Raw genomic sequence first — 18,677 nt, 5'->3', positions numbered from 1 at the left:
TATAAAATTACTTGCGGGCCAATTAAAAATGGATCGCGGGCCGCAGTTGGCCCGCGGGCCGGAGTTTGGACACCCCTGGCTTACAGGACGGAAGAGAGCACCCTGACACTTTGGTGCCGAAGGAACCATCTTACCCTCAACGTCACAAAGACAAAGGAGTTGATAGTGGACTTCTGATGTATAAAAGCACACACCCCCATCACCATCAACGGCGTTGCTGTGGAGAGAGTGAGCAACTTCCATTTCCTAGGTGTACATCTGGCGGAGGATCTCACATGGTCAGTTCACATGAACAAAACAGTGAAGAAGGCGCAGTGTAACAGCAGTCTGGCGAGGAAGGAGCGGCTTGCAGGTCCAGCGGGCATACGGTGTGGAGGTTAGCCAGATAACTCGAAGCCAGTCAATTAAATCAAACAACAGACCTTTATTCGTTGTCAGTTTTTGCATGATCTTTGTTGGTCAAAAACCCCTATTAATGAAGACTTATGGACCGGAATTTGATAGTAAAAATACTTTCTTTTCGATCACTAAGCAGGGATATAGGTTTGGCTCCAGCAACCTTTAATAGGATAAGCGGGAAAGAAATAAATGGAATAAAAGCATATTATTACTATTATTAGTAGTAGTATTTGTGATTTGAAGACAACCAGTAAGAAGGCTAACTAAATGGCAAAGCTGTGGGATTAAATAACTGTGTACTTCTTCTCACTCTTTTTCGATATGTAACTGAATCAGCACAGTTAAAGCAATATTGAAATGTATTAGCTTTATTTTGTGTAGCATTTTTTCTTCTTTTCTTTGCCAAATGAACTTTGTATATTGTTTACGTGATCAAATTTTTTTTTACAAACAACAACAAAAGCCAGTGTGAAAATGCCTATAATTACTATAGACAAACTACAACTCTGTTAGGACTGAAATGTATAATTATGTCAATTACATATGGTTGTATAATTTTAACAGTTGTGACTGAAAAAAGTTAATAATCCCTTAAATTAAATTTTCTTCTACAACATATTTTCACATGGATACATATTTTAGAATTTGCCAATCCACTGGGATTTTCCCACACAGCCATCTGTTTGGTTTAGAGAGAATGGTTCAAAAAAGACAAAATACCCTGTGAATTGCAGTTATCTGGGAGAAAGAAACAACAACAAAAAACTTTGGGACAGCACATTAAAGTGAAAAAAGCATGTTTAAAAATGCAAATATGATATTATGTAGGCTTGTCTGTAGGCTTTCATTTTTTATTTTTTATTTATTTTTACTAATAAAAGCAATGAATTAATATCAGTTCAACGTGGACTTATGTTCATCACCCAATAAAATGCAAATATATTGGAATTCATGCAAAGGGACCCAAATGGAGACTTTAGTGATGGTCTTTATAACTAAAATTTAACCTTTTAGCAAAGCAGGAAGTCCACAAGTAACCAATGGAAACTACAGGTATAAAAGAGAGACTAATACATCATATTCATGTTAATGATTGAATATTGTTTTTCAAACTTCAGTCCTGCTAGTCTTCAACATCGATCCACATTGAAAACATGATTGCTAAGAACACAGTGACTGCTGTCAAATAAAAAATCACAAAATACTTGTTGATTTTTTTAACCATTCTTGTCCAGTAGCCAGACTTCTTGTTGCTGCTGAGTAGAGTCACTGTTTTCCCAGTCTCCCGCAGCTCATCTGACACTTTTTCCAGAGCAAAGGCCACCTCTGTCAGTTTACTGCTGCTACCCTAAAAAAGGAGGTTTTGTAGAAAGGTAATTGACAAGATTTTAGGTCAACTCTTGATTCAACACACTGGTTTGTTTCCACGTTGATTAAATAAAAGTGTTTGCTTCTGATATATATGCTAGAGTTAAGGATAATGCTAGCATAATCCCTTTCAATAGTTTTGATATTATACTTTTTTGAAATTAAATAAAATGAATTCCAACCTTTTGGGTCAGAGATGATACAGACAAAGACACAGATGGTGTTTCCTCAGCAGATACCCCAGAGACAGAGGCACAATGACTATTTCTCTTTATGTCTGGAGTAAGAGAAACAAAGATAAATCAAACACAATTAAAATTAACTGGTGGATACAACCTGCCACTAAACACAAATCTGCAAAAGTGGTCGATAGAGTTTAAATCCAAATATTTGTAGAGTGATTGCTATTATCAAGCACACCTTGGATTCCATCTGTCTCATTATCTTGGGCTGCAGAGTCTTTGTCAAGCAGATGCATCACCAAAATTGTCTCCAAGAGGCTGAGCAGCATCAGAGAAAACCCCCCAATGCAGTAGACAGCTGAGGAAAGCAGCCAGCATTAATGTGGATAAATTACTTGATCACTCAGTAGCATGATTTATTCATTAAATGCAGTCAAATACACCACACTTCTTTACCTATAAGTGGAATTCTGTTTGAAGAGCTGGGCAAGATCTCATTGAGAAGAAGCTGCATCAGCGTGACAGCAAGCAGCACAGTGATTTTGAAGCCAAGTTTCTCACCTCCACTGTCTGATACAAGGAAGGAGGCCATGTCCAGAACCAAGAAGAAGAAGACTGGCAGCAAGAAATTAGCAATGTAGAGGACAGACCTCCTCTTCATGGTAATCTGTGAAATAAGGTGGTTAATCATCCTACTTCATACATGTAAAGATGCAGAAAGAGCTTCATATTTTTTCACCGCTTCAGCTGCACTTTCTCACTCATTTTACAACTCTCTTCTCTCCCACTGTCTCCACTCCTCCCTGAACTCTATGCAACATTCTTCTTTCTTCAACTTCTACCATTTAATCCTTGCCTCTGTCTTCATTTGCTTTCTCTTCTTGATATCCAGAGTCATCCTATTCTAAACAAAAACCAGGGTAATGGGTAACAGAACAGCTTTCATGTGTTCTGTGTTTCTGTTACCAAAAATACTTACAGTGTAGACAACCATAAGCTGATTGAAGTCAAACTCATTGACAGTTCTGTTGGTGACTGACATGTTGACAAAGAGCCACTCATACTGTGTCTGCATAAAGTCACGAGACCACTCTGTGACTGTTTTATTGCTGTTGTCGGGCTGTAACTTTATTTCTGCATCTGAAGTCGAACATAAAAAATTACTGTGAGAAGATCAAGAAGGAAAGAATATATGTTCTGGCATGTGGTAGTGTGTGTTTATGAACAGCATACATTAACAGAACCTGTTACGTCCTCACCAGAGTACATAATAGACTTGAAGGATATGTTGCACTTTTGAAAGTCAAAGGGGAATTTGTACACGTGCAGCTTGCAGGTGCTCACCACCACCTGGTCATTCCTGTATTCGATCACACCATTGTGGTTGACGCAGAGATAAGGACTCGGAGAGGCTTTATCCTTCTCTGTCCTGTGTGAGAAGAAATGAGAATTGATTATGTTATGAATGGCAGCATCAGAAAAAGACAAAACAAATACATGACATTTAGTTCTTTTCTTCTCTTTCGGTCACTCCTCCCGTGTTATGAGCATTGACAGACTGTAAGCACTAAAAATGCTACTTTTGACTTTTGGCTTCCTGCAAGAATCAAATGACATGATGCACTGAACAGCCACATCTTAATTACAACCCACCTCAACATAATCAAGTGGAGAGACTGAGTGGGTCTTTGAGTGTGAGTTTATGCTTATATATGTCAAACTTACATCTCTACAATAGTTATATCGGGCATCCACAAATATGCAGTAGGAATTGTCATATCCTTAATTCCACAGAATTGATTTGGGTCCCACTTAATGTACTCATTTGTCCATTCCTACACAGGGCAATGGGAGGAAAGTGATCAAATCAAGAAAAAAAATCGAAAGATGTCATTTCAAGCAATTTAAATTTCAACAAAACAATGAAAAAAATTGTAGTTCTAAGAGAAAACTCACCAAATAAACCCAAATGTAAGAAATTAAGGTCTGGTCAATTTCTCTCTGAAAAAAATAACAATGTTCATTTAGGTAGCTTCACACTTCAGCTAAAGCATCAGCAAATACATCTCTGTGAATTATTAATGTAGGGTCTACCTTAAAATACAAACCGCCTTGAGGCAACTGTTGCTGTGATTTGGTGCTGTGTAAATAAAAGTGAATTAAATTGAATCTCATATTGGGTAAGCTATAAAATTTTCTTTAACCTGTACACTGTTGCTGCTTATCTGCAAGCTGCTTTTCAACCCGACTCCAGCTTCTTTTTTAGTTAGTTCAGTTAATTGGCGATTCTAAATTGCCCATAGATTTGAGTGGGAATGGTTGTCAGATTGGCAACCTGTCCAGGCTGTACCCTGCTAATGCCTATGGTATCTGGGATAGGCTTCAGCAGGACTACATAATGGTTTAAATGATTATCTCCTCTTTGGCAGATGGGTTTTTTTGCCATTATTAAGAAACACACACAAACTATTTGGCAATGAAAATATTCATTATCATTCAGAGAAAAACACACAATTGCACGTAGCTTAAACAATGTACCATATCCAGGATGGCATAGAGTTTCATTTCAAGCAACACATCTGTATGATGGCTGTTGTTTATAATGGGCCGGCTCATAGTGTACTTAAGACTGTCTTTGCGCAGGTTCAGGCGGCGTACAATCGCCTGAAAATTACAGAGTTTCTCCACTTCATTATCTGAAATGACATCAAAACACATTCTATATCAGCGATTTCTTTTATGAGATGAAAAACACAAAGAAACTCCCATTTCTGATTTTCAACAACAAAAAAAAAACAAACTTCAGAAGTCTGTTGCTCACCAGACATCATTATTGCTTATTAGCTTTTGGCGTATTTGCAACAGATGAAGTAATACCTCAGAACCTTTTAATCAAACCCTGATATATCCAGAGGCCTTTTGTTCACTAAAAGGTCATGATTAAGTTTTATTTAATCAATCCTTTAATAAAAATATTTTAAATAGATTGATATTTACAGACATTGATTTTCATTATTTTCTCCATTACATAAAATTATTTTATATTTTAGTATTGCTGATTATTAGATCCTGAGTGAATACTACATCACTTATTGACATGCTTAGTACTGTGCAAAAGTCTTGAGTCACCATCTTTTCTTTATATTTTGCTAAAAAAAAAAAGTGGGTAATGGGTGGAGATACTATTGAAACAACTACAAACATGTGTGAGAATACATTATATGAGACAAAACCAATTCTAAGAAGCTTGAAAGTCAATATTTGGTATGACCACCTTTATTCTTCAACACAATCTGGACTCTCTTAGGCAAGTCTTAATGCAATTTCCTCAAGTAGTCTTCAGAAATAGTTATCAGGGCATCTTGGGGGACATTCAAAGCATTCTGAAGGTTTGCTGCCTTTCAGTCCATTCTCTTTCAAGATGATCCCATACTATCTCAATAAATTGGTGATTTGGGCTCATGAAAGGCAAAAATCCATGACTGATAGTATCCCTTTTTGTTTTGTTTTTTAATATCCAGTTGTGCTTTTTCAGCACTGGCAGGATATTCGGCATCATTGCCATGTTGAAAAATGAAGCTGTTGCCTATTCAGATTGCATTGCATTGATCAGGACTAACAGTACTCTTCATACTTCTATCAGTTTTGACAAGATCCCTAACACCATTCACTGAAATACAGCCATAAACCATAACAAAGCCAATCTTCCACTAAAACCATTCTGATGGGCTTTGGCAAAATGGCAGACTGGACTGAAGGATCAGTTTCATTTTCAAATTTTTCAGATTTTAAGTACACACTGCACACCATGCTGACATATGTCTTTGCCTAATAGCTCTTTAATAATTCGTATGTTTGCTGAAAACTTTTTTTTTTTTTATGTCCTCAACTGTGTTATCCTGTGTTTTTGTGAGACGCAAGTTGCCTCTTTATTGGCCTTGTCATAGATCAGTAGTAAGTGGGCTCACAGAAACAAGAGAACATTTCTCATAAAATAGTTAGGTCCAAAGACTGGACTGAAAATGAGTGAAAAAGCAGTCAAACTAAGGGGTGGTTCAGACGTTTGCACAGAGACAGACAGACAGATATATAGATAGACTGTCTTTACTCTTTACCTCTGATAGTGGTTTCATTGATCATCTGTTGATCATCTTGTAGCTCTGAACTGGAGCCATTTTCACCTGGCATGGAAGAGTACAGTAATTTATGCCTAAAGGTATAAAATATCCAGAAATGTATGCTCCCAGATGATGGCTTTACAAGGAAAAGCCTTACATATTTCAGCAACACAATCACATATTCAAAAGTTTACATATTGTATCTATAACATCATTCATAATAGAATGATAGACGAATCCAGGTGGTGAACTGGCAACCATGCAGACCACACTTTTCACCGAATGAAAATATTTGGTGCACCATGGAACATTTAATACAACATAGCAAAGCCAAGACTGTTTATCAGCTAGAATCCCATATTAGACAAAAAACAGGACAATATTTGTCTCAAAACATTTGAGATGGTTTGCTTCCTGAGGCATAAAATGCTTTGCTGTCACAGTGAAGATCACAACATAGGACCTTACAGCAGCTACAGGAACAACTATTCCTTCCTGTGCTTGGACCAGCCATAACCTCTGGCTCCCAGCTATTAACCAAATTTCCATGGTCCGATTTTATTGCCCTGGCTTCTGTTCCTATTGTTCCACTAATGTGAATAAACAGAATATTTGTTTGTTTTCATCTCAGTGCAAGCTGTGCTCCAGCAGGACTTTTTCTTTTCTTTTCGGTTGCATTTTCAGTTTCTTTAAAAAAAATGTCCCTAAAATTTATAGTGAAACTATTCCTTAAGCTGGTTTACTCCAACTGATGTAAGATTTCATACCAAATTAAACATTTATCTATTTTCTTACACATCTAGTTCAGGATGTTGGTGGGGCTGGAGGCTACACCAGCTGACATAGTGCCAGAGTCAGTGTGCATCATACACAAGTCGCCAGACTGCGGTAGTCTATGCACACAGGGAAAAAGACAACATTCACACTCCTACTGCTAATCTGCACATATCATAAGGTGAGCTATTGAAAATGTTGGTATTTATGTGCTTTGTGTTGTCCAATAGACCATTTTCATTATCCCTGTATTGAGGTTGCAGCAGAAATTTTACAGAAAATATCTATCGGGGTTATCAGAAGGCAGGCAACTTATTCACCAATATTTATTCATTTTTCAGTCTAAGATGCTGGTTTTAGTAAACTGATTAAATGTGGAATTTAATTTAGTAAAAAGGATGTATTTACTGGCTACTTATAGAGCCAAGCAGCCCCTCTGCTGAAATACGTTTTATCTATTCCAAGTAAAAACAGTGTTGCTGAATAAAATATAATACAACATTTTATTTAAAATGGTCCAAATTGTCATCTGCATTAAATTCGAATGATCTCAGCTTACCCACAAGTAGCAGCAGCAAGAAGAAACCTGCAATCATTGTAGCCTCGAGTGATCAGAGAGCATCTTCACCCTCTCTGCGCTGTTCAGAGATTCTTCCTACTCTATTGATGTCACTGTCCTGCCCTCTTCAGAGCAAATGTAAAGACCAATTGTGTTTCTACCCGCATATCGATCCTAACACAGTGGGATCAGCACACTATGCATCAGCATAACAGCTGATATAACAGCAACTAATAATGACTTCATGTTATTAACCAAACTCTTGATATACAGCCCAAGCCTCTATCATCCTAGCATCAGTCAGGTTGAATAGTTTATTTTCTTGCTACTTTGGATAAATTTTTTAAAATTGTTTTCTGCCAAAGTGTCCGCACTCTACTCTGACAGGTTTCAGATGCTTTTGTTTTTGACAGTAGGGTTAATCATTAAAAGTGAATGAATCAGACTGACATCAGTTTCATTTAAATCCAAACAGCTGAAGTGCATTAACATTAGCTTTTAATAAAACAAAATTTTAAAAAAAAAACCCAATAAACTTCAAGATACAGTGACTAAATTGTCTTTTTGAGCAGATGTTGTCACAGATTTACTTGGGTTTTTTTCTTATTCTACTACAGAAAAAAATAAATCTTTATTGTTCTGGTCTTGTCTATGAAACTAGAGGACTCTACAGTAATCCAAACACTCTTTTGGAGCATTTGTGATATATCCAGACAATAAAGACAATAAATAAAAAGCAATTCATGTTCAGGTGTATTTGTTTAAATAATAATGTAAAAAAATGTGTCAGATTGCACAACTTGTCCTAAAGTTACTGTTATTTAGAGATCTTTGAAAAATATCTAGACAACTGTACATTTCCTTATTAATGTTGGACAGGATGTGGGTTGGAAAGCTCTTAGATTTTCACATATTCATTAACCATGGCAGCACGAGATACCAGTCTGGAGAACAAACACTGCTAAGTGCTCCATTAGAGGAAGTAGAAAGATCCTGTTTGAAAAAAACAAAAAAAACAAAAACCAAGTTATTTATAATGAGTTTATTGTTGCTGGACTCCGCTCAGATGTCAGTGAACAACAGTTGTTTTTTATGCTAATATTCAGGTTATTTACCATCTTTACAAAGCCAAATGCACAAAATTTTATTTTTCAGTGAAACATTACACTTACCTTAAGTTAGGTACCCTAATAGATATAGGCAGTACCGTATTCACCACGCTCTCAACAGTGGGGAGACCATTACATGAGAAGCAGGACTACTGAGGAGTTTTTCTCTGCTCAGCCTAACCCTAGGTTTCTTCAACTAGGGTTAGGTTGTTTACTTAGTGTGTGAGAGGAAAATAAACACATCTTGACTGGTAAATTATAGTCTGACTGGTAAATTTTGTCTGAACGACGAAACATTTCAACACACCATTGATTCATAAATGTTGATCTCTCACAGTTGCTCTCTTCCCATGTTCTACTGCGTGACTGATAGCCTTGAGTTTGAAATCCACTTCGTAAGCATGTCTCTTAACAGGTGCCATTTGGGGTCCTTATACACACACAATACAGTAATAATTGTTGAAGCACAGTACATAGCACGCCGCTAGGCTCCCGATTGTTAGCCGTAATGTTCCAACAATCCATCAAGCGGTGCGGCTTAAGCACAACCAGAATTCATACATAAAGCGCACCGGATTATAAGGCACACTATCGAGTTTTGAGAAAATTAAAGGGTTTTAAGTACACCTTATAGTCTGAAAAATACAGTACTCCGGTTGCTGCTACAAATACACTGAGTTGGCTGTAGCTTTCCAGCTCACAGCCCGACTCCCATGAACAACAACAACACAGACAAACAGCCAACCTTTTTTTGCCGGCAAGTCATGATTACAGATGCCGTGCATTGTTTATGTATACATTATTAATCCTGTAGGAAAATGCTTAGTCCTCTGCATTTGACCCATTCACTGAGTGATGCAGTGGGCAGCTACCAATCCAGGATAGCCTCTGTTCGTTGGATTTGAACGCCCAACCTTTCTATCATGTGGCATCTACTGTGCTAGCTGTGCCCCGGGAGCTGTTCTTTAAGTGATGATGTATGAATCCTGCTTCCGGGCCCAAACTACTCTGTGTTTATTAAGCCTGTTGTGCTGTTAAAATGTTTTAATGCTTTTTATCTTGTTCTATTACATCTGAACAAACCCCTAAAAACAGCCAGTGATCACTGTCAGCCTAACCATCGGGAACCCTCACGTTAACCTTTATCAAGTGGAAAAAAGTTAGCATTCATCCTCCAGCTTCACTGTGTTTATGTTATGCTAACACAGTGTCGCTAGCGATCACGTAGCACATCACTATATACCAGCTAGCCCAACTTCAGTAACCCTACAGAAGTCACTGCTGTTTAGTTTTCTGTCTCCATTTATGTTGGAAGTGGTAGCAGAGCTGGTGTATCATGTTCAGGTGGAAACAAGCAATCTAACTTCTAACTCTGTTAAATTTCATATATCAGAATCAGAATCAGAATACTTTATTGATCCCTGGGGGAAATTATTTTTTGTTACAGTGCTCCATTTTAAACCAACATTAAGACAAGACAGACAATACGCTAACTAAGAATAGTACAATATATACATATATATACATACATACATACATAAGTCACTTATAAATAAATATTTGGAAAAGAAACATGTGTAGTTGTAGCAGCAAACAGTGTGTTAAGTGGATGCGTTGTACAGGGAGATGGCCACAGGCAGGAATGATTTCCTGTGTCGTTCAGTGGTGCTTTTCGGTAATCTCAGTCTCTCACTGAACGAGCTCCTGTGACTGACCAGCATGTCATGGAGTGGGTGGGAGGTGTTATCCAACATTGTCTTTATCTTGGACAGCATCCGCCTCTCCGACACCACCTTGAGGGAGTCCAGCTCCATCCCCACAACATTGCTGGCCTTACGGATCAGTTTATTAAGTCTGTTGGCATCTGCGACCCTCAGCCTGCTCCCCCAGCATGCAACAGCATAGAGGATCGCACTGGCCACCACAGACTCATAGAAAATCCTCAGCATTTTCTGGCAGATGTTGAAGGACCTCAGTCGCCTCAAAAAATAGAGACGACTCTGGCCCTTCCTGTAAAGTGCTGTGGTGTTTTTAGCCCAGTCCAGTTTATTGTCAATGTGTACTCCAAGGTATTTATAGTCCTCCACAATGTCAACACTGACCCCCTGGATTGAAACAGGGGTCAAGTGTTTCCTGGTCTTCCTGAAGTCCACGATCAGTTCCTTGGTCTTTGCCACGTTGAGCTGCAGATGATTCTGCTCACACCACGTGACAAAGGAGTCGACCACAGCCCGGTACTCTGTCTCATCATCCCTGCTGATGCATCCAACCACCGCAGAGTCATCAGAAAACTTCTGAAGATGGCAGGTCTCTGTGCAGTGGCTGAAGTCTGTGGTGTAGAGGGTGAAGAGGAATATATTCTGCTTTCATGGATGCCTGGATGTTACACCTGGTAGAGCAGCCACACTGATCATTTTATTAAAGATGAAAGAATTTAGACACTTTGTAACTCTCAGTGATGCCACAGAGTTCCTTCGACTTTGGGATCTGCAGCGGAGTTTGGACCTGGAAATGGCTAATGACATCAAACTTAATGGCCGGATAGCATTCCTATTGCTTAATGCATAATTGTGTTGTGAATATCCATCCTTAATCTGTGAAAAAGCATAAGGTTCAGAAAAATGATAGTAATTACAAAATGGTACATTTCAGGCTAAAATAGCAAAGGAACAGGGATGATCAAAAACAAAAGAGAGAAAAAATTAACAGCTAGCCTGAGTTGAAGAAAGAGGTTCTCATAAAGGAAAGGGACAGATGGAGAAATAGAGGGAAAAAAGAGAAAAATAAAGAACACCAGTGATCTGAAAGGAAGAGAAAAAAGTCAGAAGAGAAGGTTTTGGAAACAAGCACAGAGACAAAAGGAGAGAAAGTCCAGCAGGGTCTAAACACACAACCACAGAGAACTTTAGGAATCAAGGAGTAGTAGGCAGCTACTTGCTGGTGAACTATTAAGATGTAGAACTTGACATGTGCAAAAACAGAATTATTATGATGTGTCTTGTGATATTACGAAGGTTGTTAAGGTTTAATTGTCATTTTGAAAGAAATAATATCTTGTTTTCTACTAGTGTGTCACCACCGTCAGCACCTTGTCAACTCCATAATATGGAGTTTTTGTTTATTTTTCTCTTTTGGAGAACCATATAGTTTCCTCCCTCATGATCTTCCAATAAAAATATGTAATTTTCTCAATAAATGTGTAATTTGCATCCTGCTTAATATGACTGTTTCTTATACAGATTAAATACAAGCTTCTGAAAATATGTATGACTGTAACTCTAATAATAAAAAGCCAAAACAATCTTACTTTTAAATGTGGTATAATTACTTTGAAAACATATGTGCATAAACAATAGAATAGAGAAGCTGCTAATAGTCAAAATAGCTGAAACAACTTAATTTAAAATATATATTTTTGCATTTCTTTGTGTCTGACGGTGTTCAGAAAAACCTTGCACTTCTCCAGCAAAAACATAAATTATTAAAAAATGTTACACCTGGGAGATTGTACCAAAACATGGTGAGACAGCCAAAACTTTGTGTAACAATTATATGTAAATGTGTTTTTGAAAAATCCAAAAATATATTTTAGAAAATTAAAACCTGTTTCGTCCCTAATCACAGGAATCACTGGAATAATATAGAAAGTGGTGCTTCTGTTATAAAGAACTTTTCTCCAGACCTCAGATCAGTAGAAAGATCATCTTGAAGAATGGATTAGATCAAAGATTTGCACCTGAATTTTAATTACCTACCGGACTGTCAGTGCGCCCCAGGGCAGCTGTGGCTACAATGTAGCTTGCCATCACCAGTGTGTGATTGTGTGTGTGAATGGGTGAATGACTGAATATAGTGTAAAGCGCTTTGGGGTCCTTAGGGACTAAGTAAAGCGCTATACAAATACAAGCCATTTATCATTTACCAATTCATCCTGGCCAAGCAACTGCAATCTAAATATTGGATTTACAAGTCTTTTTCTCTGCTCATCATTTCTGGGCTTCATCAGGCACAGCCAGGAGAGTATAGCATCACTGGCTAGGGTCTACCTCCTCTTCTCACTCTCAGTCATGCTGCTGCATGTGTTTGTTCCACAAAGAGAGAAAGAGAGAGAGAGAGAGAGAGGGAGAGAGAAATGTGAGAAGCTATGTCCCCAAAAGGTGATTCTGTTCATCTGGACGTAGCGTTTTCAGTGGGAGAAACATTTTGTCACTCATCCAAGTGACTTCTTCAGTCTCAGCTGACTGTAGGCTTCCCCAATCTTATAAACAGTACATTTGTATAATGACTGAAACTAGCGCCACTGAAGGAACAATGGGCTCGGAGGTTAGTTCCTTGATCATTAATATGCAAACTGTCATGACCATGGCACAACAAAGGACTCCACAGTCTATTTACACCTACAGGCCAGTGAACACTCTTTCAATGATGGGTGTGTACACATCCTGGAGCCTTCAAAGTGTCTGCCCCAGGACCCGGCATCATTGTCACAGCTGTGTAGTTAAACTATCTGGAATAAATGCCCTGATCAATATACTGTCTTCACGTTACTGTAAGTTTTAATTTTTGACAGATATCTAGTCCAGATGGTAGCACTGTCTTCTCACTTAGTTTGCCGTAGTGATGTGTCGGTCGCGAACGAAACTCTTTGAAGTGAACGACGTGAGCCGTGGGGTTGTTTTTTTTTTTTCTTTCTCTCACCCTTTCTCTCACCCTTTTTTTCCCGCTTCACTCCGCACGCGAGCCTTGTGCTTTGCGCTGGAAAGAGGGGGGAGGAGTATAGCGTTATTTTTGTGCTACTATTCAGAGCGCACGTAAAAACAAATTTGAGCGCACGTAAAAAAAATTTGCAGTTGCAAGTGTTGCATTTTGAGGAGAATTTTATTTTGAGCGAAGAAAAGCTAAATTTGAGTGAACAAACTTCATTGCTGCGTGCAAAAAATGTATTTCAGTGTTTGCTATTATCCACACCTGGATATAAGAAAGTATTTTTCAAAGAAACCTGTAAGTCACTTAAAGTCAAGTTCACTCATAAAATCTGTCCATCATAATAACGTTACAGGCTATGCAAGGCAATACATGCCAACCCTCCCGTTTTTTCTCGGACAATCCCGAATTTCAGTGCCCCCCTTATTACTCTTTCTGGGTTGCAAAATAAACGTATAAAATTTTTCAGGCGAGAATGTAGCTGTGCAAACTTCAAATATCTGAACCGGGGAGAACAGCAAACTCCCGGCACATCGTTTTAGGCTTTGGCCCACATCAGTCTAAAATTGTATGTAACCATGAACAACGTGTTGCCATGTCCACCAGGAGAGACTGGACAGCATAGATGTAAAACAAATATGCCAGCAGTTTATCTCAGTTAATTAGAGGAGCAGGCATGTGTTTGGCTCCTTCACATAGTGGACATTGAGTTGTTGTGTGGGACACCAGTAGTCCATGTCTGTTGCTGTAACAGTAGTTCATGTTTAGAGTAAAACATCCCAGCTCACTGACTTGATAGGGGCAATAGTGTGCCTAAAATGTTGCATAATTTTGCTAAGAGATCTGTTACTTTGTGGTAATCTTAGATGAGTAGTTTTATGGACAAAAACCACCAGGTCATTCAGTGCTCCCTTAGTGCTAATGTATAAGAGATGTTGGTGTAGTATATCTCATGAATGTATTTAAAAGCATGTAGAATAGCATATGTAGGCAAGTATATTTCTCCTTTTTTTTTTTATCAAGAAGCAAAGACGAAAAGGGAAAAAAAAGAAACAGGGCAGGGTTCGGTGGTTGAATCATCCGTCCCCACCAATGCCAAAACCAAATCTACGCCCTTGAATAATTGGTTGATCACCTCCAGTATTTAACCACCAGATGACAGCCACCTGGTCCCCCTCTCTCCTAGCCTCCATCATCCAACAAAGAGCGTGTGTTTTTGATTCGTTGTTTCTTTGCCCGTTGATTTGCAAGTATAACCTCCTGTGTGTGTGTGTGTGTGTGTGTGTGTGTGTGTGTGTGTGTGTGTGTGTGTGTGTAGGAAAGCATAGGGAGTTTTGTTTGTTATTTTTGGCATTGCTCACTACTGAAGCAAATAATGGGCTGCTTAGCACTTTGAAAGATACTACTGTTTGTGTTCTTTCCTGGGTGGTGCGTGAGTGGGGCCAATTTCTTGTTGCGTTCAATGCACACCTAGACTTAGAACGTAACACGTGCCTTTCCTAATACAGTATTTGGGTCCGGCTCCACCCCTAATGTAAATATATGTGTATATATATGTATATGCCCCTGCCGAAGAGCTTAAGGACAATTAGCTTAAATTAATCATTATCAATCTGTCCAATTAGGAACTATAAACCATTATGACTCCAATTCATCTTCTTTGGTGCAGGTGAAAGATACAACAGGTGCACTGCAGATGCAACAAGAGAATTCCCATAAGGGAAAGAGTTTTGCAGATGGTGGCTACAGACAGCTGCACTGTCCTTATTCCCCCTGACTGATTTTTCTCTAGTTTTGCTTTTGTTCTTGTCCCTGTTGGTAGCATGACATGGTAACTGCAGCCCATTCAAGTTGCACAGGTAGTCCAGCTACCTCCACAGTCTGTGTCTCTGACAGAGCATGGAGGAGATACTAACAGGTGAGCCATAACACAAGGAGAGCTGGACAGAGCTGTAGGGCATCAACCTACCAGCAGCACCAACCTACCATATCTGGTACTCCTTTTTAGGATCTTAATTTGTTTAAAAATATATATTAATCTTAATAATTAAGATAATAACAATTAAGATATTATTAAAAAATAAGATTATTATTTCATATAAAATCATTATGCTATTAAAATAATCAAAAGAAATTGAAGGTTCACTATAAATCAGTTTGCATCACTCATGTCTGTTATTGCATCTCAGCCTCAGGAGTTATCATTAATTAATTTATCTAAAAAGGAAAGTTTACTGTGGAGCATTACTCCAGCAGGAAAACAAAATATGAGAGGACAGAATAAGTACCAAATGTCAATCTACCAAAAATTTCATTGTACTTTATTATCACATTTCCAATTACCAATTGTTCTTTTAGATGCATCCTAAAAAAGATCTGTAATTATTTTCTATATGTTTTACAATATAAAATAATTACAGATTTCTGTTATTTTTTCTGTTATTTTTAAATGCATGAAATAACAATTAATTATATTAATAATAATTAACACATAATATGTGAATTAGCACATATAATATAAAATAACATAAGCAACCTGTAATTGTGAATAAACTATTTTTTGACAATGGTGATTGTTATTCCACACAAAGACACAAAAATACAGTGCAATAACATTTTTATAAAATTTATTTAAAAATGTTATGAACTTTTTTATAAACGTAATCACTTTGATGATAAATTTTAAAATTGTTGTAGAATTACAGGCTTGCCTCATTTAAGGTCGTTTTTGAAATAACTACTTTTCTAATGTAATTATGACATAAACTGTTTGTGTCATATGGTAGGTATACATGACATAATATATGACATAAACAAAAGGTGTGTGTGTGTATATATATATATATATACACACACACACACACATGCACAAACACACACACACACACACACACATGCACACACACACACACACACATACACACATACATAAAAAAACATATTCACATTTAAATTCAGTGTAATATTCATGTTAAGAACAAACAAGTTTCTCTTAATGGGTTCTCAGTTTTTTTTTTAATTAGGAAAAAGAGAGGACAATATGAAAATTTTTAATTTTTCAAATAGTCTTACTTTTGTATGGTAGTCAAATATTGTACTATGATCAAAGCAAGATGTTTCAATTCGATTTATACACTCTCATGCTTCACAAGCATTTTTCTAGCCACAAAGACAGGGTGTGTCCCAAGCATCATTGCAACATACAAAGTGCATGTTGTAATAGCACTCAGGACACATCTCTTCTTGGCCAGAAAAAAGGCTTAAATGGTAAAGCAGCAGAAATTATTGCCTGTATGAAACTGTAAAAATTATAAAATTGTATTATCTTATCCAGATGCTGTCGATAAAAAGTTGATGAAAAGCACACATACGTTTAAAGGCGTTTTGTCTTTTGTAAAGTAAATCAGTTAGGCCAAAACTGAAAAATATCTGACAAAATCACAGGTTAATGACATACAAAGAAAATTTAATATAAAGCAAGTTAAATCAGAAATATTGGTATGTCACATTGTGTATGTTTTCTAATAGTCATTTATATTATTTTACTTTTTGAATTGACAGTTTTACTCCTCTTGTTCCGCTTGAACCGTGTTAACTACTGATCGTGATAATAATAATGATAATAGCAATAATGATAACATAAAAGCAAAACAATTGATAATAATCTTAAGCAAACAACAAGCGATGACTAGTTGCGCAATATACAACTTGGTATCAGACCAATTTCCTGCAATCATTCCAAGAATTGCTTGAGAGCATTTCTGATGCATTAAGACGCTAAAGCATTTAAATCCACAAATGCCAAACCTATTCATAGTAATAATTGTCGCATATGCAATAACTTAGTTTGATCAGTACGGTGTAATGTTTTCATATTGTATTTAGAAAAGTGTTTGTTTTACAATTTTTTAAAAAAGAGTTTTGACAATATATTGCAGTAATGCATAGTTATATAAGAGAGATGTTTTATTTTTTCAAATTTGAGTATTTTAATTGCTAGAAAAGCATAATTAATATTTGAATTAATTATGCTGGATTGTTCCTGAGGTGGATTCCTCCAGTGAATTACATGGTGAGCCTTCCCACCTGGACTAAGAGAGACTGGGAATCCCTTCTTTTCCACTTAATGATCTGCTGCACCTTGTTGTGTGATAGGACTGTATCACTCACACTTTCGCACACAGCTGGTTGTACAAAAAACCACTGACTGACATTTTCTCATCCTATTTTCTTTCACACCCTGGGAATTTTTTGACTATAACCCTTGGACATGTTTTATTTGGGACTTTGAAATAAGCTGTCGTGTAGAACATTCTCCACATGTAAAAGGTGTGTGAGATTTTCATCTGAATGGACACTGAATTTGTGTAATCTGTTTTCTATAACAGTTAAGGAGTCAGGTTACATTCTCGTCTGAAAATATATTAAAAGTTTATTTTGTGACCCAGAAACTAAGTAGCTGCCACCATTGTTGGAAAGTGGAATTGGCTGGGCTGCGCAAAGAATTCTGGGATAGGTTGGGCCACAAAGGATACACCCGACCCATTCTTCAAATTCGGGGAAAGGAAGGATGCATTTTTCGGCCGCATTTGAAGCAGCCTTCGAATTGGGACAGCCTTCGTCGCCTGGCTGTGACGTAATCGGCCTTCAAATGTGACACCGTAAGATGTTGGTTTTTATTTTTATTTTTATTTTAGTTGTTTTTTAGTTGATTTGATGCTGTTTTCTCTTGTTTTTCTTTTAATATAGGGCTGTTTTAATTTTATGCATTATGTGTTTTATTTATTTAATTTTGCTGTTTTCTTTTATTCTATTGTTTTTAACTTATTTTCTTTACAGCACTTTGGTCCTGTGCTGGGTATTTTAAAGTGCTTTATAAATAAAATTGGATTGGACTGGAAATGCAGCCTCCGAAGCATGCGGCCTATGAATTGGGACATAGCCTCTGTGTCTGTCTGCATCTCTGTGCATTACTTCCTGTTTTACTTTGGTAGTCTCCTGACTGTGTGCGCCATATTTTGTTGTACTTCTCTTTCTCTGAAAGTACCTCGTCTCATGTTTTATGGTCCCTTTACAGTTTTACGCCTTTACGGTTCGGAGCCACAGACCTGTTTTATATACATGCGGAATAGTTTTCTATACGAGATCGCTGCAAAAAGTGCAGCCTTACCTATTGTCCACCCTACTGTTATTCGTTTTATATTAAGATTTAAAAATGTAGTTGGTATTGGTATGACGAGTAACCTTCAGTAAAAGTAATAAATCACACAGCAATAGTACATTCATTAAGTTGTAGAAAGCATGATAATATATTAAGTAATCCAAAGTATTCAGAATACGTTACTCTCAGTCTCCATGCCGAATATCCTTGGGCAAGATACTAACCCCGAGTTGCTCTCCAATACATTCATCGTAGTATGAATATGATATTAGATAGATAGAAAGCACTTACATAGAAAGACAG

General features: G+C 37.3%; 1 protein-coding gene across 1 annotated transcript; it reads right to left on the bottom strand.

Moving 5' to 3' along the window:
* Positions 1-472: 472 nt before the first annotated feature.
* Positions 473-7,465, bottom strand: LOC146568770 (5-hydroxytryptamine receptor 3E-like). The gene is made up of 11 exons (XM_085285063.1): positions 7,401-7,465; positions 6,065-6,130; positions 4,488-4,645; positions 3,906-3,950; positions 3,675-3,784; positions 3,209-3,378; positions 2,929-3,089; positions 2,406-2,616; positions 2,188-2,307; positions 1,950-2,044; positions 473-1,747 (listed from the first exon to the last, which is right to left on the bottom strand). Exons 1-11 carry the CDS (start codon positions 7,435-7,437, stop codon positions 1,523-1,525), a joined length of 1,398 nt encoding a protein of 465 aa, XP_085141189.1. The 5' UTR covers positions 7,438-7,465; the 3' UTR covers positions 473-1,522.
* Between the last annotated feature and the right edge of the window lie 11,212 nt (positions 7,466-18,677).

The sequence above is a fragment of the Mchenga conophoros genome, linkage group LG8 (assembly GCF_057382185.1).
Source record: "Mchenga conophoros isolate Kocher_MC1m ecotype Shallow Benthic linkage group LG8, M_conophoros_male_GT1.1, whole genome shotgun sequence".
NCBI classification, from domain to species: domain Eukaryota; kingdom Metazoa; phylum Chordata; class Actinopteri; order Cichliformes; family Cichlidae; genus Mchenga; species Mchenga conophoros.
Note: the sequence above shows the minus strand (reverse complement) of the source record. Positions and strands in the feature narration are given on the sequence as shown.

What these genes read in the sequence shown, in the direction of transcription:
- LOC146568770 (XM_085285063.1), bottom strand. Translation starts at nt 7,437, where the DNA reads ATGATTGCAGGTTTCTTCTTGCTGCTGCTACTTGTGG. An exon ending in CTTACATTTGGGTTTATTTG is followed by an intron (nt 3,785 to 3,905) that starts GTGAGTTTTCTC and finishes TGCCCTGTGTAG; the next exon opens with GAATGGACAAATGAGTACAT. An exon ending in TATCATCTCTGACCCAAAAG is followed by an intron (nt 1,748 to 1,949) that starts GTTGGAATTCAT and finishes CTCCTTTTTTAG; the next exon opens with GGTAGCAGCAGTAAACTGAC.